This window comes from Sceloporus undulatus, chromosome 5 (genome assembly GCF_019175285.1).
Source record: "Sceloporus undulatus isolate JIND9_A2432 ecotype Alabama chromosome 5, SceUnd_v1.1, whole genome shotgun sequence".
NCBI classification, from domain to species: domain Eukaryota; kingdom Metazoa; phylum Chordata; class Lepidosauria; order Squamata; family Phrynosomatidae; genus Sceloporus; species Sceloporus undulatus.
In genome coordinates, this window is record NC_056526.1 from 42,147,193 (window position 1) to 42,174,695 (window position 27,503).

A 27,503-nucleotide genomic window follows, 5' to 3' on the forward strand; every position below is an offset into this window, starting at 1 on the left:
GCCAAAAGTGTAATGCTGCATGTATATGCTTACACACACATCTTTGTGTGTGTGTGTGTGTATATATATATATATATACACACACATACATACACACACACACACACAAACACACACACACACAAACTGTGGAGCCGCCAAAAGTGTAATGCTGCATGTATATGCTTACACACACATCTTTGTGTGTGTGTGTGTGTGTGTGTATATATATACACACACACACACACATACATACATATACATATACATTCCCCCCCCAACACAAAAGGTTTCTGCTTTATCTTGTCGGTCAGTGGAAAAATCGCTCCCCAGACCCGGTGGTTGTCCTGAAAGGGGAAAAGGCCAATGGAAGGAGATGGGGGAAATTCCAGCGCAGCATCATGGGAAATTTGTAACCCGGTGGTCTTCAGGAGAACCAGCGGATTGGATGTACACACCAGCCAAAGCAGCAGAGGTTTCGCACTGGCCATCAATACGGATCCCGTGAATCCACTAATTTTGCGGACTCGCAAAATGGAGGAGCCGGCTGCCTTCAGTTCGGAACCCAGCCGTGAAGACGCATTGGCCAAAGCATATTCACGTTATATCGCATTGGTCAATACATATTCTGAACTCACAGGTGTGGAACACCAATGCGATATAACGCGAATACGCATTGACCAATGCGAACTGACCCTACTTCTGTGCCCTATCTGGTAAGGTCCTGACTATTATCCAAGCCACATTCAAGGGTATTTCCCCCCTGTATTCTGTTAGTGAATATATTTTTCAAAAGTTCACACTAGAAATAAAAAATAGATTTGAAAGTAGTATGTTTACATTTGTTTAAATTTCGTTTTGATTTCTTAGATCTCTTGTAGAAGAGGTCTCTTGTTTGTCCTTTTTGGTAGTCATCTTCTGTTTCTTGTCCCTGCACACACATCTCTGAACAGTTGCATTCAAGGTTATGACCCCTGTTTCTATCACCTTTGACTTCTCATATCTCCTTATCTGCTTGAAGAGTTTCATTTGTTATCCATTGAGGTTTCTCTTTCTTTTTAGCTGCAGACAGTGTCTTTCTGCATTCATTCCTAACAATGTTCCAAAACACACTGCGGAAATCATCCAGTTTGAGACCACCTTAACTGCTCTGGCTCAATACTAGGGAATTCTGAGAAATGTTGTTTTATGAGACATTTATCCTTCTCTGTCAGAGAGCTCTGGTGCCACAATAAACTACAATTCCCAGGATTCCCTAGCACTGAGCCAGGGCAGTTAAAGCGGTCTCATCTCATCTGGGAGTCTCTTCTGGCACTTGTTTCTCTTTTTTCCTTTTGGATTGCCTCATTGGGATTATCTCGTCATTTTTGTGGTAAAAGACATTCAAAAGAGTCAGACGCTGCATCCGCACTGGAGAAATAACCCAGTTTGGCACTGCTTTAACTGCCCTGGCTCAAGGCTATGAATTCTGGGAGCCAGGCAGTTAAAGCGGTACCAAACTGGGTTATTTTTCCAGTGTAGATGCAGCCTTACATGCCTTTTTCTGCACAGTACAGGACAGCCACAAGTGTTACCTAAGTCTCTGATAGATCCTCTTCCAGTGTCGTCCCTCACTATTGCTGCTGTATAATAGCTGTTTGGCACATTTAATTTGAAATAAGTCCCAGTATGCTCAATAAGAATTATGCCTAGGTAAGTGTAACTGGAATAGCAATCTATTTATCTCTTCACCTTACCTTACTTACATAGACCTATTCTGAAGTCTTTGTACAATCTAATATTACAAGAATCACGAGGAAATTGATTGTTAGAAGAGGAGATTCCAGGTTCGCACAGTCAACTGTGAGGGCATCCCTTTTCCTTGAGTTGCACCTTGCTGCTTGAAAACCTCAAGAGACCAGGGCTCCTATAGGCTTAAGCAAAATAACACACACACACATGCATATGTAGCAAGAAGTAAGAACACACAAGAACATAATAACATTTGTGCTTGGGCAACTGTTTTAATTGAATGATCCTGATTTACATTTTTATTTTAAAAAGGATCAGGATCCCACCCATGGATCAGGAATATGAATATTACCTTAATCAACATACAATAATTCATGACACTGGGATATCTGCTTGCTGCTTCTGACCTATGTTCAAAATTAATATATAATCTTTGCACATCCTGAGCCACCATATGTACGCAATTCAGCTTGAGCAATATCACTCAGGTAAGAGCATGACACCTTCAGATTTCCCACTTGTATCTTGTAATAAGGATAACCTTGTGCAAGAAAGCATAACTGACCGGTTTAACTAGTATGCATATACAACACTCAACTAATAATTTATATGGAGAATTACTTTTTCTGTTCTTCCAGAGGGCCAGATCCAAACCAGCGGATTCAAGGGGATAGGGGATTTCAGATAAAATATTAGAAACAACTTCCTGTGAAATGTTCCATATCAGAAGAAACAGCCACAGAATGTGTAATAATCTCATTTGTTAAGGGTTTTCAAGCAGATGATGGACACCTGTAAAGAGTGCTCCAACAGTGGATTTCCAACAGTGGACTTCAAGTATTAAGTGGGTTGGGGTTGAACTAGATAAACGTTAAGGTCACTTCCAGTTCATTGGCTGCATTTCTACAGCATAAGCTAACATTGCTTAACTGACTGCAACATCATGGATTGTTCACAAATATTATATTTCCAGTAAAGCAGAGAAAAAGATACACATGTAAAGTATACATCCAGCCTGCAGTGGAGGAAGTGTTCTTTTAAAAACAACGAATGTCAGCTGAAGACACAGATGTCATCCATAAGTGAATGAAACTGCAATAAACAAGATTTGTTCACAAAGAATCACTGAAGATAATGATAGCATTCAAGTATGCCTACTTTTTCTGGTTTGGGGCTTCATGTACATGACGCCATGTTCTGAAACAGTGGTGGTTGTTGTTGTTGCTGTTTGCCTTCAAGTCATTTCCAACTTATAAAAGATCATAAGGCAAAACTATCATGGGGTTTTCTGGGCTGGTTTCTTCAGAGCGGTTTGCCATTGCCATCTTCTGAGGCTGAGAGTGGGTGACTTGCCCAAGGTCACCACAATGGGTTTACCTGACAAAGCCAGGATTTGAACCTTGGTCCTCAGAGTCATAGTCCAAAGCTCAAACCAATACACCACGCTGGCTCAGTAGTACTCAAAAACTTTTACCCTTAGGGCCGTTCCTTACATCTAAATGCAGAGGTTGCCCCCCCTTGATGTACTATATGAATAAAAATATTTTGTTTATTTAGTGTGTGTATTTTCATTTGCACATACATTGAAACATCTTATAAGGAAATAACATATGTTCCAGTTAGAACAGGTTTATTTAAGTAAATTCAATTTTTAACTCAACAGAGGTGTAAATTTTACACATAAAAAGTTTGGGAAGAGGAGGAGGAAGAGGCATTAGAACCTCCAAGTTTCATGCCCCACTTGAGCAAGTCTTGCGCGCACACACACAGACACCAGGGATCCTCTCCCACAATTTGAGAAACACTGTTGAGAATGATTTGATTTCAGGGGCAAGCCTTCAACCAGTCTAGGCTTTAGTGAAGTCTTGTTTAAAAAGGATGAATGAATTTTGGATACAGAAAGAGCACATCAGAGGATGAAGTTAATGACCTCCTTTTGTGTTAATCTGCTTTTTGAATATGGGGACTCACCACTCTCTTTCCAGCCTTCTCTCCCTTCCCTAAAGTCACTTGCTAGATTGGAAGCGGGTGGATTCCAGTGTTTATGTCACTGTTCAATGGGCATATTCAGCAATAGGCTTTTGCTAAACTCTCCCTATCTGTTCAGCTTACATGCAGAAAATATTATATGAAATGCAGGCTTGGACACAGAAGTAGTAGGAGTGAAAACAGGAGGAAGGAACATCAAAATCTAAGGTAGGCAGATGACACCATATAACTAACAGAAAGCATCACAGATCTAGAGCAACTACTAAAGAAGGTCAAGGAAAAAAGTGCAAAGGCAGGCTTACTGCTGAACATAAAGAAAACCAAAATAATGATAATGAAAGATCTTCATCAATTCTACCTAGACAACGAGGAAATAGAAGTAGTGAAAGAATTTCTATACCTTGGAACAAGCATAAATCAGAACAGGGACTGCAGTCAAGAAATCAGAAGACTAAGAATTGGGGAGGCAGGCAGCTATGAAAGAACCAGAAAAGATCCTAAAGAACAACGATATACAACTAAGCACAAAAGTTAGAAGCAATTGTGTTCCCCGTTACCCTGTACAGAAGCAAGAGCTGGACAATTAAGAAAATGGATAAAAAGAAAATAAATTAATTAGAGATGTGATGCTAGAGAAAAGTGCTGAGGTTACTGTGAATGGCTAAAAAGACAAATGAATGAGTCTTAGAACAGATTAAGCCTGGAATCTCCCTGGATGCCAAGATGACAAAACCGAGGCTATCATACTTCGGCTATATCATGAGAAGGCATGAATTATTAGAAAAGACAGTAATGCTATGAAAGGTAGAGGGAAGTAGAAAGAGAGGAAGAAAGACAACATGCCACATGGATGGACTCTGTTAAGGAGGTCATGGATATGAATCTGCACTGGGTGACTAGATGCCATAACTGTTAAGGATGACAAGTCACTGCAAAATATAGAGGACATTTGACAAAAAAGGTAGGGCATTACACAACAAAAGCTAAGAACATGAAATCTATACTTGTTAGTCATACTCAAAATGGAGTACATTTTGGAATTCCTTCTGGAGAGAAGGTTGAAATATGGGACATGTCCTGGAAAAGGAGGACATCTGATCACCCTGAATCTGTGAGAACTAAGGGGTCATTCTCACTGGGCATATAATTGGTAGCTGGCAAAAGAACCGCTGGAAAAACAGTGTCAGGATAACCCGGGGTTTCCGCCTCTGCTTCAGGTTTTCAGAAGAGGATTTGATCAAATAGGGATTGGGGTTGAATTCAAATGGGAATGATGGCCGTATAATCCGACTGGCGATGCGTTGTATAATGTAGTGGGAATGTGGCCTAAGAGTAGTGGGAGATGTCTCCTCCACAGGATTGGAGGGTAGTGAACAACAACAAGAACTCTCCCTGGGTCCCATTTTGAGCATGACTATGGCATATAGATTGATATTCATATTCATGTTTATAGCTTTCATTGTGTAATGCCCTACATTTTTCTTGAATGCCCTACATTTTTGAAGTAACTTGTCCTCCTTTATGGTTATGATGTCTGGGTACAAAACACACTGCAGAAATAATCTGGTTAGAGACCACTTTAACTGCCCTGGCTTAATGGTAAAGAATTCTGGAAAGTGTAGCTTTGTGAGACACTTACCTATCTCTGTTAGAGAGCTCTGGTGCCACTATAAACTACAATTCCCAGGATTGCCCAGCCAGGGCAGTTCAAGTAGTCCCAAACTGGATTATTTCTGCAGTGTGTGTTGGACCCTGGTCACTCTATACAGATTCATACTTATGGCCTCCTTAACAGACTCCTTCCATCTGGTGTGTGGTCTTCCTCTCTTTCTCCTTCCCTCCAGCTTTCCTAGCATTATGGTCATACAGAATCCTTAGTCATGTTTTTTTTTTTTTGCACTAACTTTACTCCTAAATCATAATTCCCACATACCACTGAATGTGATGCTAACAGCTGTGACATAGACAACTTGCCAAATTAAAATTATACCTTCCAAAATACAATAACATACGCACAACCTAAATGTATTTTACATATACATAGTGAAGATTTTTGGTAAAAGGTGTTTTTTAAAGAAAACTGAAAAAGAATAAAACGTTTCAGTTTAAAACATTCAAATTTTTGAAACTTGAAATTTTAAATTTAAAAAAATCCTGGGGCCTCTCCTTTCTCCTGCCACTGAGCTTCATCCCACTCCAGCCATCTCTGAAAGCATGTTAAAAGGGAAGCAGGTGAATGCCACAGCTCCTTTCCGCACAAAGGTAGGCGTTTGAGTCCTGGTGGCGCAGTGGCTAAATGCCCTTATTGCAGCCACTCACTCACAAAGCAGAAGGTTGTGAGTTCAATCCCAGCCAGGGGCTCAGGGTCAGCTCAGCCTGGCATCCTTCTGTAGGTCCTAAAATGAGTACCCATCTTGTTGGGGGCAATTAGCTTACACTTTGTAAACCACTTAGGAAGTGCTTAAGTACACGATAAGCGGTATAGAAATGGACTTGCTATTGCTGTTGCTATTTGGGGAGCAGTGGGGTCAGTACTCCTCCAGGTGTCACCTGCTGTGCTCTGCACACTCCCTAATGATGCCACTGAATGAAGCTACTGCTGGAACCTGGGCTAAGGAGGCACCTTTCCCAATCCCATTCCCTCTCCAGGCGGGGAAGGGAGATGTTCTTGCTCTTGTCCCTGGAGGCAGGTCCAGCTCCAATTGCAAGTAGGGAACTGCGCAACCCACAGTAAAGGCCACCAAGAGCAGCAGCAGCAGCAGCCCTTTTGGGAGGAAGAGGAGGAGGAAGGCACTCACTCACTCACCTGGTGGCACTGAAAGGGAAGCATCAGCACAGCAGGGCTCGCTCAATTATTGTTATTGTTATTATTACAGTATTATTATTAATTTATTTATAACCTACCTTTCTCCCGGTAAAGGGACCCAAGGAGGTGCAGCTCTAGGAAGAGGCTGCAGAAAAGAAAGAGAGAGAGAGAGAGAGGAAGGAAGAAAGAGAGAGCGAGTGAAAGACAGAAAGAGAGAGAGAGAAAGGGAGGGGGGAGGGAGGGAGAAAGAGAGAGAGAAAGAAAGGAGAGAGAAAGAAAGAAAGAAAGAGCAGGAAAGAAAGAAAGAGGAAGAGAGAAAGAGAGAGAAAAGAGAGAGAAAGAAAGAGGGAGAAAGAAAGAAACAGAGAAAGAGAGAGAGAGAGGAAAAAAAGGAAGGAAGGAAGGAGACCAGAGGGACCTCCTATTGCAGAAGAGGAGGGAAAGAAAAAGAGGAGAGAATGAAGAGAGAAAGGCAATAAAAAGGGTAAGTTCGGGGAGGCGACTGTGGTGGCGTCCTGCTCTGAGGGCTGGACTCCACAGGGCTCTGGCCACAGAAGCCCCTCTGGGTGGGTCACACTCTCTCAGCCTCAGAGGCTGGCCAGGGCAACCCCCTCCGCCTCCGGCTGAGGATGGACATCAGTGGGAAACCACTTGAAGGCAGGCGCTGGGTGAGTGGCCCTGGGGAGGTCACACTCTCTCAGCCTCGGAGATTGGCTGGCCAGGGCAAACCCTTATTGCATTTGTACGCCGCCTTTCTCCCCGAAAGGGAGCTTGCCAAGAAAACCCTGTGAGAGAGGTTCACCGCCAGAGGTTGGAAACACAACAACAACCACCACAACAAGGAAAGGGAAGAGGGAGGGAGGAGGGGAAGGAGAGGTGATGCCCTCCTTTTCCCGGACTTGTCCTTCACTTCAACCTTCTGTCCAGGAGGAATGTCCCAAACGTCCTCCATCTGGAGTATGATTAAGAGTTCTATTACAGTTTTTAGCTTTTTATTTGGTCATGTCCTCCCATTTTTTCTTGAAGGTCCTCCATTTGGAGCATGACTAATAATAATAACATTTCTTGATAGCACCCTTTCCACCAAAGGGCAGAAACATCAAAAACAGACACTAAGACGCAGACAACAAAAATGTTACAATGCTAAAATAACATGTTGATATACTAAGAAGCATGCATTTACATTTCAATGAGTATGTTTTAGTTTTTTATTTGGCCATGTCTTCCATTATTTTCTGCAAGGTCTTCCATTTGGAGCATGTCTGAGAAGTATGCATTTTACATTTCTATATGAGTGTTTTTAGCTTTTTATTTGGGCATGTCCTCCATTTTGGGGGGGAAGGTCCTCCCTTTGGAGCATGACTAAGAAGCATGATTCTACATTTCTATTTCTATTATGAGTGGTTTTAGCTTTGTATTTGGACGTATCCTCCATTTTTTTCATCAAAGGCATTCCATTTTGAGGTGTGTGGCCCTCCTTTGCCGCAAGGACATCTGGTGGTCACCCAAGTTCTCTCTCATTCTCTCTCATTCTTTCAGGTCCGTTGGTCAAAGGTGTGGACGGGGCTGAAGGTCCGAAACCACTCCAAGTGAGCGGGTGCCTGGCCAGGAGGTGGACAGTTCTTCAGCGCCTGCGAGGGTGAAGGAGAGACACATTGGAAGTGCTCTGGCCGAGAAGGACGTGTGCCTCTGAAGCCCACCTGGGCCCTGTCATAGCTTTTGGGGTCCTCCTGTTCATTGGAGGAAGCCATGGGCCCCTGCCGAGCCCTGGGGGGCTTTGGGGTCTGGGACTACCTAGTCTTTGCAGCCATGCTGCTCATCTCTGCAGGCATCGGGGTCTACTATGCCATGGTGGGTGGCCAAGAGACCTCCAAGGACTTCTTGATGGGAGGCCGCAGTATGACAGCCGTGCCTGTGGCCCTTTCCCTGACCGCCAGCTTCATGTCTGCCATCACTGTACTGGGCACCCCGGCTGAAGTCTACCGTTTCGGGGCTATGTTCAGCATCTTTGCCATCACCTATATGCTGGTGGTCATCATCAGTGCCGAGGTGTTCCTGCCCGTCTTCTACCGGCTGGGCATCACTAGTACCTATGAGGTGAGCTGGAAGGGTTGGGATGGATCATCCCTGGTGACCATGGTCTTCCAAAGCTGTGTCCGCACCGCAGAAATAATCCGGCTTGACATCACTTTGACTGCCGTGGTTCAATGCTATGGAGTCTTGGGATTTGTAGTTTTGTGAAGCATTTATTCTCTGCCAGTAAGCTCTAGTGCCACAACAAGCTACAATTCCCAGAATTCCATAGCATTGACCATTGGCAGTCAAAGTGGTGTCAAGATGAATTATCTCTGCATTGTAGTGTGCAGTGGATGCATCTGTAGATACTCTTCTCAGCATGACTCTCCCTCTCACTTTTCACCAGCCTGAAGCTTTGACTCCTCTAATTCTTTCTCTCAGTCTGTGTGTTGTGTGCCTTTGAGTTGTTTATGAATCATGGGGTTTTCTTGGCAAAATTTGTTCAAAGGAGGTTTGCCATTGCCTTCCCCTGAAGCTGAGAGCATGTGACTTGCCCAAGATCAGCCAGAGGGTTTCATGGCTGAATGGGATTCGAATCCTGATCTTCAGTCATAGTCCAACATCCAAATCACTACACCATGCTGTCATTAACTTATTCTTTAATTGGAGAACTCTGCGGCAGAGTTTATCACAACAATGTTACTCACAGAGTCATCACTGCATGCTTGAGATTGTGATTCACCAGGCATATGGGATAGCCTAAGATGGCATAGTCAAAGTACCAGATGTTTTGTTTTCCCAGAAAAATGGTTCAAGGATGGTAAGCAAGGTGCCCGGGTCTAGGCCAGCCAGGTAGTAGCGTCCGCCTTTGTGAAAAATCAACTGAACTACTAAATCAGCAGTATTATGAGCTCCATTTTCAAGTTCCCTTCATAGTCATGTTCCCTATAATGCAAACATCTGGTTTTATGACTTAGGTGTGTGCATGCTTATCAAGACATCTATTAATACTGTACCAGGTTTTTTATGATAATTAAAATAAATCTTGCCTTGTGAAGTCAAAGGCTTTCATGGCTGGCATCCATAGGTTTTTTTGTGGGTTTTTCGGGCTATGTGGCCATGTTTACATTTTGTAAACCGCTGAGGGAGTGCTTAAGTGCACTGATAGGCAGTATAGAAATGAACTTGCTATTGCTATGTTCTAGAAGAGTTTATTCCTGATGTGAAGATGCCAGCCACAGATGCTGATGAAATGTCAGAAATAAACTCTTCTAGAACATAGCCACAGAGCCTGAAAAACCCACAAAAAACAAAACCTTGACTTGTTTTTATTATCAACACTGAAGTTAATTTCTTTTCTCTATAGGGAATCTTACATGGTGTCCCTGAGTTGGACATAAGTGGTGGCTGATAGCTTCCATGGCTGTGGGATGGTGAATCCATTCTGGGTTTTAGCCTAGACTTTCAGGCGGGTTACAGACGGGCAAAAAGGGATGTACTCATGACGTCATGAAGGTAGAGCCTTCAGACGGGCTTTACCTGAATGCCGTCATGAACACGCCCCCCGCACGCCCCAAGCGGGAAGAAGCGGCATTAAAAAGGTGCTGCTTTTTTCCGCTTCTTTTCTGTTTGATACGTACCTGCGCAGCTCCGTCTGTAAGCTGCTGCACCGATACATCAGAATTGCTACGCCGCAAATATAAGTTGCCGGTTTAAAAGCTCCGTGTCAGCTGCGTCGCATAATGGGTCGGGTTCCCGGGACATGCGTGGTTTGCAGTCAAGCTTTAATTGCAACGTCCGATGCCATGCAGCTGTGGAAGCTGAGGCACAGCTGCGGCGCATTTTAAGCCTCGTAACCCTAACCCTAGAGCCACTTGTGCGCATGCGTTGGTAGAACCGCGGGAAGTTGTAAGTTTTGCCGGCGGATGTTTTGGTTGTAGAAAGTGAAAAGGGAAAGTTTGGGATTTAAAGTGACCCCCTACACACATTCCTGCGCCATTTTCACCTGGGAACGGGCACAGTTTGGCTGCTCCTGGCACAGCTGTGTGGCAGCTCCCCTTTGCCACCAGGCAGGATGGCTCAGCCATCCACCAGCACCCCGAAAAAAGGCAGGGGGATGTCTTGGTCTCATACTGAGACGGCTGACATTATAGCTATATGGTCCCAGAAACTGGAGTAACTGCAGAAACTGGAGCAGTCCTACCTGAATGCTGACACATATCGAGAAGTGGAAGAAGGCATGAGAGCTGCTGCACCGGTACACCAGAATTGCTACGCCGCTACTTTAAGTTGCCCATTTAAAAGCTCCATGTCTGCTGCGTTGCATAGTGAGTTGGGGTCTTGGAACATGCGCAGTTTGCAGTCAGGCTTTAATTGCAACGTCCGCTGCCATGCAGCTGTGGAAGCTGTGGCACAGCTGCGGTGCATTTTAAGCCTCCTAACCCTAACCCTAACCCTAACCCTAGAGCAACATGTACGCATGCGCTGCTTGGAAAGTTTGGACTTTAAAGTGCACCCCTACACACATTCCTGTGCCATTTTCACCTAACAATAAAAAACGCTAAAACTGTAAATATTGACATATGTACAAAGGAGGTGAGGGGAGATGGCAGGGGGACAGCGGTGGCAGCGGAGACAGCTGTGGCTGCGCATTGCAGATTCAGCAGGAGCGCGGGGACCAAAGGAGAGGAGGCATCCATGATGCTGGTGACATTGGCAACGTGCAAGTGGACAAGGATGCCAACACCAGCTGATCACCAGCTGGCAGGAGACCACCATTGTTTTTGGGCAGAGGGGGGGGGGGAAGTTTTAAAGGGGCTTGGGCACTTTAAATGCGCCCATAGGCTTTCTGCCGCCACTGCTTAGCACTGCGCAGCTGCGCATCCGCCAGCCGGCAAAGGAAAAAAAAAAAGTACTACGAAGGGCGCCCCCCTGCCCTTTTACAAGGAGCTGTATGCTTTCATTTAAAGTGATGGAAGCATCAGGCCCAACAGACTAGCCACCAGTGGGGAGCGTGTCAGGGTCCCAGCGGGCCAACCAGCCAGAGCAGAGTCTGTGCTGGTGGAGGAGGAGGAGGAGACCCCGGAGCTTGAATGTGCCCAAGACCTTTTGATGCCCTCTAAACTTGCCCCCAAAGGCAAAGGGCAACTAGAGGGGGCCTGGGATCAAGGGGCAGGGAGCACTGACAAGGCACTAGGTCCCATGATGTCCCATAAAGACATCATTTTGCCTCCCAGGGCATGTGTTCCCTCCCAGCCCTATCTACTCTATTCTACCCTTCCTGTTCTCTCCTCCCACCATGCCTGGCTCACTGGTCCCCAAACCAGCAATGTCCAAACTCTGTCCTCCCAGGCGTTTGGACTTCATCTCCCAGAATCCCCAGCCACCTTGCCCTGTGGTCTGGGATTCTGGGACATGAAGTCCAAACGCCTGGAAGGACAGAGTTTGGACATTGCTACCTCACACCACTCCTGCCTCGCTTTAGAGTGCACAGGGAAAAAGTTTAAAGGGGCTTGGGTGCTTTAAATGCGCAGACAGGCTTTCTGCCGCCGCTGCTTAGCGCTGCAGCTGTGCAGCTGTGCACCTCTCATGCGGCAAAAGAAAAAAAAGCCGCGGTTTGGGCCGCCCGTGAGGAAGCTGCCTCTTTTTTTGCAGCGTCCTCCGAGGCGGTGGTTTGGAAACCCCGGGTCCGAAACGGACCCAGGTGAGGCGTCTTCACTGCCCCCTGTGTGGAAGCTCCAACACCTGAAGCACGCCCCCCGGGGCGGGCCGTCTGGAGGCTCCGCATTCAGCTGAATACACCTCCAAGACGTCCTCCCCTGCCCGTCTGTAACCCGCCTCAGTCACCTATCCAAGGTACTGAACTTTATGATAGGTTTACCTTTGGGTTGCTGTAAGTCTGAAATAACTTGAAGGCACACGCCAGCTATGTATATGGTATACACTCCTTCCAAAAGTGGTGGAGTCTGAAGGTCTTTAAACAGAGGCTGGATGGCCATCTATTGCTGGTCCTTTGATTGTGAGTTCCTGCATGGCGGGGATGGGGGTGATCTGGCTCTTGGGGTCTCTTCCAACTCTATTCTATTCTGTATGTGTGTACACACACACACACACAGAGTATATGTATGTATGATATGTGCACTTACAGTAAGAGATAAAAGAAATGCTAGGTTGAATAGGACCCAAGCATTAGTCAAGAAATAAATAGAAAAACCACTTCCCACTCTGTATTAATATTATCTCCTCCAATACGATGTGTCAACATTCGTATTAGAGTAGTATTTCATAAGAGCCTAATTGAAAGGTGAAAAAAATATTGTACAAGCTTTCAAGTTCTTTAGAACCCACAATCAGGCAAGATGTTAAAACAAAGCTTTCTTTGTGCATGCGTACGCATGTATGAAAGTTGATGGTGTTTACTGCAATGTAGCCATTTGGTTACAATTTTAAAATGGAAAGTGGGAAAGGATGCAGACATTAAGGCTAGGCTTTGCAAGGAAGTTGGATTTCTCCCAAACGCTACTGGGAAGAAGGAAGTCCCAGGTAGCAATCCCAGTTCCCTCCTTCCTGGCAGAGCTTAATTTGAATCGCCTCCCCTTTCTTCTTTCCATTTTAAGAATGTAACAAGATGTAAACTACATAGCTTAAATATTTGTCACTTTTTTCTCCCTCTCTCCAATGGGTTTTTTTAGCATCTTATCTCATGAAGAGTTCTGAAGAACTGAAAAGCTTGTGTAATACATGTAATCTTACAGTTGGCTTTTGCTTAAAATGGGATTTACCCTAATAGTGGATTGCAAAACTGTTCTTTTGACCAACATTGCTAATTTTTTTCAAAAAAGAGATTGTCTCTTCTTTCAAAACTATATTAAAAAAATGATATGACAATTTTGTTTCTTGCAGTATTTAGAACTTCGATTTAACAGGTATCTGCGTCTGTGTGGGACAGTGCTCTTCATTTTACTGACGGTAAGGAAATTTATTTGTATGCCTCTTAATAGCTGATGTTTCCAATCCAACATGATTTTATAGCTATACTAGGCTAGCAATGAAAGTTAATTTATTCTCTAGTTTAAGTAATGATAGCTAGTGTGATGGTCTGAGTGTTGGACTAGGGGCAGGTCAGTACTTGCCAGAATACTCTGGGCTGCCCTTGGAGTACTGTAGCTCAAAATTTCCCCCAAACTTGCTTCTTACCTAGTATCCTCTTGCTGTGGGTTTTCAACTCTCACCGGGAATGACGGGCAGCTGCCTTCCTACATGGACCCATTTGTCACCTGGTGCCACTGCTGAGGTCAAAGGAACTAGCTAAGGTGCTAAATCTGAACTCTTTTGAAGTTTAGACTAAAAGCCAGAGTGGATTCACTGCCCTCTGACCTGAGGGATAACAACTGCCATTAGGTGCCTAGATAGAAGGAAGAATTCTCCTCAGTATTGTGAATTCAGCCATTATTTTTAGCTGCTGGTGGCATCCCTTCAGACACTGGTTGACTGCACTCTGCTCCACCTCCCTCTTTTCATCATGTTGGTCCCACAAAATGAAAGCTAGTCTCACTTTACTGGCATTCTCTTCAAGTCAAATCAAAATACAGCTCCACTACCAACATTTTAAATAAATTCTATTTATATACTTTTAAATGCAATTTATACTGTATGTACTTCAAAGAAGTCTTTCTAGTTAGTAAGATTTTTTTTTTTTTTACATAGGTCCAAAACACACTGCAGAAATAATCAAGTTTGAGATGGCTTTAACTGCCCTGGCTCAATGCTATGGAAATCTGAGAAGTGTAGTTTTGTGGGACATTTAGCCTTCTGTGTCAGAAAGCTCTGGTGCCACAAAAACTACAATTCCCAGGATTCCCTAGTTCTGAGCCAGGGCAGTTAAAGCAGTCTCAAAGTGGATTATTTCTGCAGTGTGTTTTGGACCATAGTGTATGGTTTGGGGCATGAAGCAGGCACTAATACACACTGGTGTAAAATAAACCTTTTCATTTAGTAAATGTCTTTTACAATGTCAATAAATATAAGTATGTATAAAAACTGGGACCAGAAACTGCAGGGATATTTGATTATATGAATATTTTCAAAGAAATGAACTTTACAGTACAATGATTTTTGCTTACATTTTTATTTCTGTCTTCTTCCTTCCAGACATTATACACTGGAATTGTCATTTATGCTCCTGCCTTAGCTTTAAATCAAGGTAGGATGAATGAATGTGTGGTACCATACTAGAGCCTTTTCTTTAATATCTATAACATTTATCATTTAATGCCTGATTTTTTATTAAGCCTTCTAGGATATCTGCTGATGCCAGCAGAGGGTCGTACAGCTTAAATTATATTATCAGAACAGAAAGTAGGAGTGTTTGCTGCTGCCCAGGCCCTGGTGTTACAGGAGCTGGTGCTAATGGTGGAAGAATACCCATCCCATTCGACTCTGGTTGTTGTTGCTCCCCTCTTTCTTCCCTCTTGCATTTGTGGTTCCCTGTGAATCCACCCTTCCACTCTTCTGGTGCATCTTGGCAGCAGTGTCAAACACTTTTCTCCCTCAGTGTGGTTATTTGCATGTGTACCACAAACACATGCCACTCTTCCTTTCACTCTTCCCTTCTTTTTGCCTTGAGCAGACCATAAAAATTTCTTGTATTCCCCTTGGGCAACTATCACCGCTTCCGAGCATCACACCCCACGGGTAAACAGTAATGCATGCCATAGTTTTAGAGTCAAATACTATATAGATAATAGATATAAGTTGGTGCACCAGAGTAATCTAGAATCTAGCAGGAGTGAGTCAAGTGCATTCGAAGCTCACAAGTAGGGCATGATAATGATGGCTTTCCCTTGTTGTTCATTGTCATAATCTGTTACACTTGCTCTTGAATATGAAGAGTTAGGTAATTTAGCTCATTCAGCCTGTTGTACAGGCTTCCTCTCTGGGCATACTTCCAAACAGGCCTTTACCAAATCGTACACTGATCAATTAGCTCTTGGAATTCTATCCAGATGTCTTTGTATATATTGTTGAAAGAATGAAGTAAACATCTGCTATTGTGCTAGTAGTTTTCTTCCCTAAAAAACAATACATTGCTTCCTTTGTCTTCTTTTATTTTCTAGTTACGGGAATGGACTTGTGGGGAGCGGTGGTTGCGACAGGAGTAGTCTGTACTTTCTATTGCACACTGGTAACTTTGCATTTCATTTCAAAACTATTGGTTTCTTTTAATAATAATAATAATAATAATAATATTTATTTCTATTCTGCCTTTTCCCAAACGGGAATCAAAGCGGATTACAACAGGTATTAAAACTTTAAAAATTAAATGCAGCTTTTCATTTAATGGTTTGCCTCAATTCTTACTTTCCTTTCCGGCAAATAATTCAGCCCACCATTTCCTGTGAAGCTTCAATTAAATGTACTTCTTAGTTCTATGGGGCCAACTATAATTTAATATTGTAAATGCAATTGCAGCTTAAATCTCAATATAACAAGATAACAAGATAACAAATTATATATTGATATTTACATACAGTATATGCAATGTCCCATATGTTCCATGAATCTAACAAGGTGCCTGTTGGGAATTAGAGTTTTCATTGAGCGTGGGGATGCTCAGCCCTGACTCCACCCACAGGCCGGCGTTTTTTGCTGGTCTGTCCAGGGCCTATATTTCAAAGGAGGCTAATGGCAAACCACCTCTCAGTATCCTTTGCCTTACAAATCCTATAAAAGTCATGAGGTGACAGGCAACTTGAAGACACATATACATACTGTTGTAAATTATTTGATTCACCTGCCCTCATGGAAAATAGGAATGGATAGTGAACAAGATTAAACTTCTTTTTCTTAGGTTTTTTTTCTTCCAATGTTTCTTTTTTAATCAAGAAATGATGTATCTTGTACATCAGTCTCTATCTGCACTTCTCCGCACAGGGTGGCCTGAAAGCAGTAGTTTGGACAGATGTTTTTCAAGTGGGAATTATGGTTGCTGGCTTTTCAGCAGTGATCATACGAGCAGTGGTCGTTCAAGGTGATATTGGACATATACTAAACGATTCCTATCATGGAGGAAGGTTAAATTTCTGGAAGTAAGTTTTTTTTAATTTTGTTTGAGTGGTGGGATTAAAGCGGACACTTATACAACCAAATCTGTATGAACAGCATTTGTTTTATGTTGCATTGTTTCTATCAATATATAGGATAAAGCTGCTATTGATATTATAAATTGTTCATGGAGTGAATCATCACCAGTAGCTTCATTTTCAAAATAAATAATAAAGTTAGATATTTATTTAGTACAACGTTATAATTAATGCATTCTTGAGCTCTGTCACTAGGGGATGCCACTACATTTCCAGTCGGTGATTGAAGTAAATGAGTGGAAAACCAGTTATTTCCTCAAAACCAACAAAAGCATCTATAACCCTCATCAAAACTATGAGCTATATGAAATAATTCTTCCTGTTTGATTTAATTGTCTTTTGATATTTATCCAGCAGATGGTTTTATCAACAGAAGGGAGGAGACTCTTTTTAGTGATCCTCCCTTCCACACATATAAACTTTCACATTATTCAAAATGATCCCTCCATTCTCCAAAATATATTAGAAGGATAGGGAACAGGAGGGAAGGAGGGGAGTTATTGAAAATTATTTTACCCCAGTTCTGGTGATGGAAGCTTCCTCTGGATCAAAGAGCTCTCTATCAGGAGAGGGGAACTAAGATATACCCAGAAGCATCTACAGTGGGCCCTTGTTTCCACTGGGATTTGGTTGTAGAACCTCCTATGAATACTAAAATCTGTGGATGCTCAAGTCCTACTTACTACATCATTCTCTGGAGTTCTTCTCATAGTTCTGGGATGCTCTGAAAAAGTATGGGTTGAGGTAGGCTGAGGCTATTGATAAATATTGGGTTCCCCAGCTTGGGTATGTGTAAACAGTTTCTGCTAGTGTAAATCCATCACTGGATGCAACCCACAATCTTATTCTTAAAGCCCCTCATATATTTCAAATTAAACATTTTCCAGTCAAACATACATAGAATGAAAGATTCTTGCTAAGTATTAAACTGAAGTATATTATGGCCTGTTACAGACAGCCAAAATAAAGCTGCTTCGAGTCACTTTGGAGGTATGGTGTTTCAATGATGCATGTGTCCTAAGAGTCCAGAAGCCACACCAAAGCCATGCTCCAGTGTGGAGCGTGGCTTTCGTGCGACTTCTGGACTCTTAGGACGCATGCATCATTGAAACACCATACCTCCACTGTGACTCGAAGCAGCTTTATTTTGGCTGTCTGTAACAGGCCTATGAGAGCCAGCATGATGTTGGACTAGGACATTGGGAGACCAAGGTTCAAATCCCCACTTGGCAATGGAAACCCATGCGGGTGACCTTAGGCAAGCCACTGTCAGCAAAGGCACATCCCCTCTGAGCAAATTCTGCCAAGAAAATTCCACTGATGTTAGGGTCGCCATAAGTCAGAAATAATTTGAAGGCACACAATAACAACAGTGTCACAATACCCTATTAATATATTTACAGATTAAATTTGAGGAATTCATTGAAAGTGAACATGCAAAGAAAATTTAGAGTCTCTTTGCAATTAGATAACAGAATTTTTAAACATTTTTTTTCCTTCTTTTTATTTAGCTTTAATCCTGATCCTTTGCAAAGGCACACATTCTGGACAATTGTTGTAGGTGGGACTTTCACCTGGCTTGGTATATATGGAGTTAGCCAGTCACAAGTTCAGCGATACATTGCCTGCAAAACTAGATTTCAAGCAAAATTGTAAGTACAGTGGACCCTTGTTATACGCTGGGGTTTGGTTCCAAGATTCCCCGTGTATAACAAAATCCGTGTATGCTCAAGTCCCATTAAATATAATGACACAGCAAAATGGTGTCCCTTATAAAAAATGGAAAATCACTGTTTGATATTTGAAATTTATACTTTTTTGAACATTTTCAAACCTTGTATTCTTGAATCCGTGTATAAAAAAATCCGTGTATAAGAAGGGCCGACTGTAAGTTCCTTGCTCTGATCCATTATTGCAATCAATTCATAACAATACTTTTTTTCATTTTCAATTTCACTCTTGACATTATCAATCATATAGGAATCCAGTAATTAAAGATAAAGACATCCCATGATTTCTGCTTTGTGAACCATGTCAAATGTAAATACATTCCAATTATATATAGCAACTGCTGGATTTGTGTGTCTTTTTTTTTTTACTACTTAGTAGCAAAAGAACCAGGTCTTGCATGAATTAGTATATGCAAATGGATCTTGTAGTACATTTGAAACTATGCAAAATAACTGTAGCATAAGCTTTTGTGGACTTGGTCTGCATCCTTAGATGCCAAAGACAGTGTAGCATAAGCTTTCACAGAACTGGTCTACTTCATCAGATGTAGCATCTGAGGAAGCAGACCAAGTCTATGAAAGCTTATGCTATAGCTTCTTCTACACAGTGAATTTCAAGGTTTCTACAAAGATCCTTTTGCATACTGATATTCCAGATTAACATGGCTATGTCCATGGATTGGTACAGTCCATTAAGGGAGTTACATACAAAGCTTAAAGCAACATTATGGAACTGTCAAACTTGGATAAATTGTCTCTCTCTAGAGTAAGTGAAGCCATGGATTGTAGGACCTGTAAACTCATCTCCTTCCTTCTCATGACATGTTTCCCACAGGAAGTGTAGCTGTTGATTTGGGGAAACAATCTCAAAACCTATACTTCAGCATTATCATTTCCCTCTCATTGCGTGACACTGAGCCAATTGTAATTAATCAATCAAGCCTATACACCAAGGCTGAATTGTACACATTTTTTTTTTGCCTTTTTCTCTGCAGATAAGTTTCTTAACTTCAGCTATTGCTATTCTGTCTGCATCCTTGTCTTGCATATTTCTGCTCTAGTCTCAGCTCTGAATCCAGCCATTCCAGCTCTGTTTACTTTCTGTCTTCTAAACTGCTGCTGTGGACTCTCAACTATTTTCAGTGCAGCATTTCCCTTTCTGACTGCAGCACTTTGATGTGAGTTTCTAACACTACAGCTTTTGCTAGTCTTTTTTTAATTTTATTACAGATATCTTTTTAAATTGTAGAATACTTTCTATTATGAGTCATTGGACTTTATTACACGGGGGAAATCGGGGGATTAAAAAGGCATTATCCAGGGGAAGTCACACAATCACAGCTAAGATTATCATGTGATGTCGTGATTAGAGAGCATTTATCCTGGGAATAACCAGGGGATAACCTGTGAATGATTTGTTGCTGGTTATTTCCCGATTATTCCCAGGATAAGCCCTCTCTAACTGCGATGTGTGTGATAATCTTAGTCACAATCATATTACTTTCACTGGATAATGCCTTTTTAATCTCCCAATTTCCCCCCGCATGATAAAACCTATTGTTCTGTTAGATATATTTGCCGCCAAGTGACTGATGATGAAACTTCTAACTGCAAACAGATTTAAATTGATTATAATTAATTCTTGTATTTTAACAACCTGGTAACTCCTCAGTACAAACCCTTTGAGTTCCAAATTCCAGATGTATAGATATCTTCTTCTTCTTCTTCTTCTTCTTCTTACTATCATCATCATCATACACATTCTTACAAAAGAATGGCCAACCAAAATGCACAATTACATGTTGCAAGCTTTTGAAGCTCCACTGGCTTCTTCATCAGGCAAGGTGTTACAAACCATATAGGAGGAGAAGATCAAACCCAATATATCTGTAAATTTTCACAGCAGTTTAGCCAATGGCTAGTATTGTGGGGAATGGTGCAATGCAGCGTCTTGTGATCCCATGTGCTCACACACATACAGCTGAGTGCTAGAATATTTGCACTACCTTTTTTTGCCGAAGGAACAAATCTAACTAAAGATTTTCTTTTCTTTGGCTGCCAAAGAGGAAATGTACACAACTACTGTACAATACAACTCATAATTGCATAATGATACAACATTGCGATATTTCCATATACTTAAAAGATAGAAAATGATGATGTTATTACTTCCTTTTAGGTCTCTGTACATAAACCTCTTGGGACTGTGGGCTATTCTTTGTTGTGCAGTATTGTGTGGATTAGCAATGTATTCCATTTATAAGAAATGTGACCCTTGGACAGCAACATGTATATCAGCACCAGACCAGGTTTAGTATCAAACATTTCTAATTCTTATATAAAAGCTGGAAAAAGAATGAAGGCTATAATGTTGCAACTGGCTTTGAGATGTGATGTTCTGTACCTGGATTCACTGGGTGCATTCACAAGAATCTTGTGGGGAAGAACAACTGGGGTGTGTGACACTGAATATTTAAAGCAATGTCCCCAAATTGTGCCTCATATAAAGTATAAAAAATGAATTAAACTTCAATGAATTAAAGTTCAAATGCAAATTGGGTACCTTGAATTTATTGTCCTTTTAAGAAGCCAAGTTAATAGTCCATTTCTTACACATTGAGAAATTCACTGTCATAAATATTTATTTACTTAAGCTTGGAGATATTGTAAAGGATAATTGAAATAAGAAAAAAAAGGTACTGGAGTGAAAGGAAAATGACATTGTAACACATATATTACAACTGGATTTTATTTCAGCTCATGCCATATTTGGTCCTGGATATTCTACAAGAATTTCCAGGCATGCCAGGGCTTTTTGTAGCAAGTGCTTACAGTGGAACATTAAGGTGAGTTAATCCTGAATCCAGAGCAAAGAAAAAATATGTTCATATTGTATCTAAATGGTTGCCACAACCAGTAATAATCTTAATCAGTGGATTGCTTCTCTTAGACTGCAGATTACTGTACATACTCGACTATAAGTTGACAAATTTATGTCCCAAAATTGCCCCTAAAATCTTGGGTAGACTTATATAAGGGTCAATACATTAGTAGTGCTTAGAAGAGTCCTAAAACAAGCAAGCCTGGTGCCCCAATCTCCATTGAACACTAATTCCTTTCCCCTCCAGTCTGTTTTGCAAGCCTTTGCTTCCTATTGGGAAAAACTCCCAATTTAAAAGCACTTGTGTCTCTCTCTGCTCCGTTTTGCAAGCCCTGGCTTCCTATGGAAACAACTCCCCATTTAAACCCACTTGCTTCTCTTTCTGCTCCCTTTTGCAAGCCCTGGCTTCCCATGGAAAAACCTCTCCATTGAAACCCACTTCTCTTTCTGCTCCCTTTTGCAAGACCTGGCTTCTTATAAAAAACCTCTCCATTTAAAACCATCTCTCCAGTCCATTTTGCAAGACCTTGCTTCCTATGGAAACAACTCTCCATTTAAATCCACTTGCTTCCTTTCTCAATCTAATAAAACCTCTCCTCAGCACCTGGAAATCGGTTGGGAGAGGTCTGGAGAAGGAGGGACGGAAGTGGTATTTCCCCCTTTCCGTCCTTCCTTATAGCTCCCTAAATTTTATTCTTGACTTAACCACAGGTCATATCAAAACACAAGATTTTGACCCTGAAACCTTCCCTTGACTTATACATGAGGTTGACTTGTACATGAGTATATACAGTAATTCATTCTTGCTTGTGAGAGAGCCCCATTGAATTCAGCAGGGCTTAATTCCAAGTATGCACACATATAGGATCAGACCTGCAGCTTCAGCCGGTTTATTAGTAGGGACCAATTAATGCTGGCATATTTTAATCAATGCAAGTATAACCAAGGGCACAACACTTTTGTTCATTGCTGGGGTGTATTCTGATGTGTCACTTTTAACATGAAAGGAAGACAAAATGTGTCAGATAGGCTTCACTGAGATTTAAAGCAAGGATCACTTTGATTAGAATAAAAATGTTGTATATCACAAACTTTCATCTTTATTTTAGAATATATTATCTTATTTAATTGTTACTATGCCACTTATTTATTTTAATAACAACAATAACAACAATAATGACAATTCTAGTTATTAATATACAATCTAAGCAGGGATTAAATAAAAATGTACTTTGTTTTGTTCACCTTAGTACGGTGTCTTCTAGCATCAATGCTTTAGCTGCTGTGACTGTAGAAGATTTAATTAGACCCTACTTCACATCACTCACTGAAAAGAAATTGTCGTGGATTTCTAAGGGAATGAGTAAGTCAATAAAGCATATTTTCAGTTTATTTTGTCTTAAAACACAAAATATACTCACATACCTAGCTATTTCTCCTGATAGATTACATTAACTTTAACGTTTCATTACTCCACTAAATTTTTTATAAAGATAACTAGCTTTGAAATGTAAATTAAAAAGCTATTTATTTAAATGAATTAGCATAATAAACAAGGGAGCTCATACAAGAGTAAACTGCTTTAATTCCTCTTCATGTACTTTGAGAGTAATTGGAAGAAAAAAGTTGGTAGCATGAGCTTTCATAAATTTGAGCCTACTTCCTCAGATGCATGTAAGTAGGCTCATGTCTAGGAAAGCTCATGCTACCAACTTTTTTCTTTCAGTTAGTCTCAAAGGTGCTACACAATCCCATTGCATACTGATTTTCTATACTAACATGGCTATGTCTTTGAATGCTATTGAGTATACAAGAAAATCACTGTAATCCGTTTTATGCTCTTAGTTTATCCGAAAATTCATCAAACAGGCCCTCCAAGTAAGTAAGTCAATGTTGACTTTTACTATCAGAGCATTCCTAATTTACATATGCATGAGTTTAATGTTTATGTTTAATCATGGAATTTACTCTAAGTGCATGTAAAGTTGTAAAATGTATTGTAAATGTATTTAAACATAGGTTCAAAACACACTGCAGAAATAATCCAGTTTGAGGCCACTTTAACTGTCCTGGCTCAGTGCTAGGGAACCTGGGAATTGTAGTTTATTGTGGCACCAGAGTTCTCTGACAGAGAAGGCTAAATTTCTCCTAAAACTACAGTTCCCAGAATTTCCTAGCATTGAGCCAGGGCAATTAAAGTGGTCTCAGACTGGATTATTTCTGCAGTGTGTTTTGGACTATTGTCTGTGTCATGCACCTTTATACCTGTATACTAGGGATTCTCAAAGTAGTGGTCTGTATCCTTATGGTTTTCCTAGTCCTTGAGCCATTGGCTACTGGTGGTCCCTGGCAAGTTTAGAAAAAAGAATCAAACACCTGTAGCCAATGGACACAGCAGTACTGCTCCTTTGCACATTGGTTAAAAAATGTTGTTTTCTCACACCAGATACCTTGAGATGCACTACTATACACTGTCATAGTGGACGCTAAGTACATACAACTAAAATCACGTCATATTTTTGCCCTCTTTATTTTTGACTACACTACTATCCCTTTCTTCTGTTATTTCTCTTTTGGCTGATTTTTAGATTGAAAGTTCCTTGGGGTAGGCATCTATTCATATGTACTTTGTAAAGCTCTATGCTGGTTAATAAGAGTTATAGTAATAACAAATGATAACAGTAAGAGGAGGTCACAAAAGGAAGTATAGTATGTATGCAGCAGATAAATGCAGAACTATTACACTAGGACCATGTCCTATTTTTCTGAAGCTTTGCCATCACTGGATCCTGCTTCTTTCTAGTAGAAACAGTGGTTCATGTATCTGAACTCCTGCTTATCATAAACTGCCTGTGTGTCTTTCATCCCAGAATAAGTATATAATTTAATTGTAAACTCAAACAGTAGGGATTGCCAGCATAAAATATTACTTCAGCATATGAATTCTGAAAATAGAGCTCCTTCATTCACACTGCTATCCAGTCCACCATTTAATCCATGGTTGCCACCACATTTGGTACCATGCTATCTTAGAACCAGTAATGGTTACTATAAGGTTCCTTAGTGCAATAATTGAATTCAAAAGAGGAAAAAATAGATTGGGTACACACAACCTGTGGTCCTAAGGATGCACATTGCCCTTGTCATTCTCTGAGCATCCCCCGAAGCTAGAAAGACTTGGCTCATTTCACCTGCAACTCAACAGCATCTGGGCTGTTTGGGGGGGGGGGGGCGAGTCCTGTTCCCTGGATCCCAAAATTGTTGGAGGATGAAGAAATGAAAATCTTCTCGAATAAAGCTAGGTTATTTCCCAGACAACTGCTTTCCTGCTGCTGGTAATACGTGTGTGTCCTTCATCTCCTCCCCCCCCCCCAAAAAAAAAGCCAACACTGAATAAGACCACTGAGGCTGAAAAGGATTAGATGAGGAATATAATTGCTATACGTTGAGTAATCCTACACTTGACTTTGTACAGGCTAATATATTAATTAACCTCCACTGAAGTCATTTTCTAAGCTTTAATATATCCCTTGAGACAAACAAGAACCTGACCGCCGGTTGATTTTGGCTGGTCCTAGGTACAATACTGTGTGCCAGCTTTTTAAATCAAGAGAGGATATTAAAATACATAGTGTTGTTTGTTAATTTTCTCCATAAAAGGGTTATTTGACATATTTATGTACAACATTCATTTAGGTCTCTTTTACGGTGCCGTGTGCATTGCTATGGCTGCTTTGGCATCACTTCTGGGAGGTTTGTTACAGGTAAGAGCTTAATAATTTCTTAGTTCATGTCAGTTTCTCTGGGAGATCAGAGCAATAAGTGCTCACTGCAGCGGATTTCTTAACTATTTTGAATCCCTTTATACTTTAAACCACTTAACTTGGTAATAGCCTTGACTGAGGTTTACTGACATATACACCTTAAGGATCACAGCTTAAATTGCATTAAGACCACAGACTTATATTGAAGCTGGAGCATACTTCTAATTTCAAACTGCCAATCAATGCATCATTTAAAATGCATGTGTTTTTTGCCTGGCTAAAATACTATAAATAATAATAATAATAACCATTGGCAACATTGCTGCCATAGGTAGTGGGCTGCAGCAGGGGCAAATTTGCTGCTCTCCAGCCCTTGGAAGGACCACTGCTGCTTTGGAAAGATGCTGCTGCTCTGAGTAGCTCTCCAGAGACATTCTTCTCTGAATGCCAGGTTTTGAGGGTTCTAGTACTGAGCTCTGAAGCTATCTGAAGAATCTGGTGTTCAGGAAATTGGCTGTTTTGGTGAGAGCCATGCTGGCCACTTTTGCCAACCATGTAGCTCTACACACAACCCTCCCATCTTCTGGCAATGAGAGGGCTTTGCTTTCTGTCTCAAGTGGCGAGTAAATTTGGACTGCCCCTGAACTTAAGTTTAGTTGATGTAGGCCTCATTGCAACTATATTTTAAACCGGTTTGCAAACCAGTGTGAAACAGTTTAAATGACCCTGGTTTGCACTCTGAAGCGGTTTAGAGGGGGGGGCATGCACTAGACCCATTTAACGCTTGTCTTTTAGATGCTGATTTTTTCCATGTCTTTTTTTGATAAATTGATTCCGCACAAGTGTGAACAAAATGCAGATCAGAATCGATTTAAATTTGTCCTTCGGACAGCTGAAGCAGGTTCATTTTGAATCAATTCATTCATCAATGTGAACGACAAAGTGGGTTTTTTTACAGGGGAAAAATGCGATCGGGGCAAATGTAGTGTGAACCATGCTCTGCTGTCAAATCAATCCATTGATTAAGATCACAAACCAATTTATTTGTGAGTGGGAATGAGGCCGTAATGAATGATGGCCACTTAAAAGCTAAACTGTAATAGTAGTCCATTGGCCTTTGTTTGTTTCAGGACTTGGAAGTAAAGTGTTACAAATAAGATTAACTGTAACACGTTACTTTTGGGACTAATGACAACATAACAACGTTCCCCCCCCCCCAACAAAGGTAATGACATGGCAACATCATTACTTTTTGGGTGTGTGACAAGTAGAATTTACTCCATAATCTTTCTTGTTATATTTGAAAGACTAAGAATGCTTTGTGGATAAACAGAGATAATTTCCTGCTCCGCTTCCCGTGAATTTTAGGCTGGGGATAGGCGTCAGCTTAGGAGGGGGATAGGAGCAATCTGCATGCAACTCTAAAGCTATTTCTGTGGGCTGTGAGCCCCTCCAACTGTACTTGCTTCCTATCTGAACCCCCTGCTCCACTCAGTTAAAATAATGATAATTGCCACATCCCAAAGTGGTATTTCCCTGATTGAATAAGATGCCACCCCCCACTCTGAAAATTGGAAAAGAGGCCTTATAAAACTGTAAATGGGCTTGGAGTGTGTGTGTGAAATTTATTTTGGGGGGTTGGTGTATCCCTTGGCATATCAGTAACCAGAATGTTAGCCCTCTTCAGCTCCAAGTGGTCTTGGATGAAGCCGATTTTCTAGATCCATTTCATACTGGCTTCAGGACAGGATATGGGGTTGAGACTGCCATGGTCGCCTTAACTGATGACCTTCATCTAAGCATCGACAGAGGAAGTGTGATCCTGTTGGTGCTATTAGACCTCTCAGCGGCATTTGACACAATAGACAACAACATCCTCTTGGAACGCCTGAGAGAGCTAGGAATTGGAGGCACTGCTTTGCAGTGGTTCCATTCCTTCCTCTCAGGTAGATTCCAGAGGGTGATGCTCAGGGACAGTTGCTCTTCAAAAACAGAGCTTAATTGTGGTATCTCTCAGGGCGCCATCCTGTCCCCGATGTTATTCAACATCTATATGAAGCCGCTGGGAGAAATCATCTGTACACATGGAGCGGGGTGTTATCAGTATGCTGATGACACCCAAATATACTTCTCCATGTCTTGGTCATCAGCGATGACGACAGATGGCATTTCTCCCCTCAATCAATGTCTTGCAGCAGTAATGGACTGGATGAGGGAAAACAAGCTCAGGCTGAATCCAGACAAAATGGAAGTACGGTAGGGGCCCCCAAACCAGGTATCGGGTCACAACCTCCAGTCCTAGAGGGGTTCACGCTTCCCTCAAAGGACTGTGTTCACAGCTTAGGGGTGCTTCTTGACTCGTCGCTTCAGATGAGGAATCAGATGAGTGCGACAGTCAAGAGTGCCTGTTACCAGCTCCGGCTGATATGTCAGCTGCGCCCTTTCCTGGAACGAGGTGACCTAAAA

At 41.6% G+C, this 27,503-nt stretch overlaps 1 protein-coding gene across 1 annotated transcript in view; it reads left to right on the forward strand.

The window, feature by feature from the left end:
• The first annotated feature begins 6,950 nt into the window (after positions 1–6,950).
• The window catches only part of LOC121932163 (sodium-coupled monocarboxylate transporter 1-like), a 28,654-nt gene continuing 8,101 nt past the window's right edge, over positions 6,951–27,503 (forward strand). Inside the window, exons 1-11 of the mRNA XM_042470606.1 lie at positions 6,951–6,989; positions 8,045–8,602; positions 13,424–13,489; positions 14,672–14,723; positions 15,637–15,704; positions 16,454–16,608; positions 18,174–18,314; positions 20,572–20,701; positions 21,150–21,238; positions 22,524–22,636; positions 24,970–25,037. Of these exons, the coding sequence (XP_042326540.1) occupies positions 8,255–8,602; positions 13,424–13,489; positions 14,672–14,723; positions 15,637–15,704; positions 16,454–16,608; positions 18,174–18,314; positions 20,572–20,701; positions 21,150–21,238; positions 22,524–22,636; positions 24,970–25,037 (1,230 nt within the window). The 5' untranslated portion in view covers positions 6,951–6,989; positions 8,045–8,254. The remainder of the gene's footprint in view (positions 6,990–8,044; positions 8,603–13,423; positions 13,490–14,671; positions 14,724–15,636; positions 15,705–16,453; positions 16,609–18,173; positions 18,315–20,571; positions 20,702–21,149; positions 21,239–22,523; positions 22,637–24,969; positions 25,038–27,503) is intronic.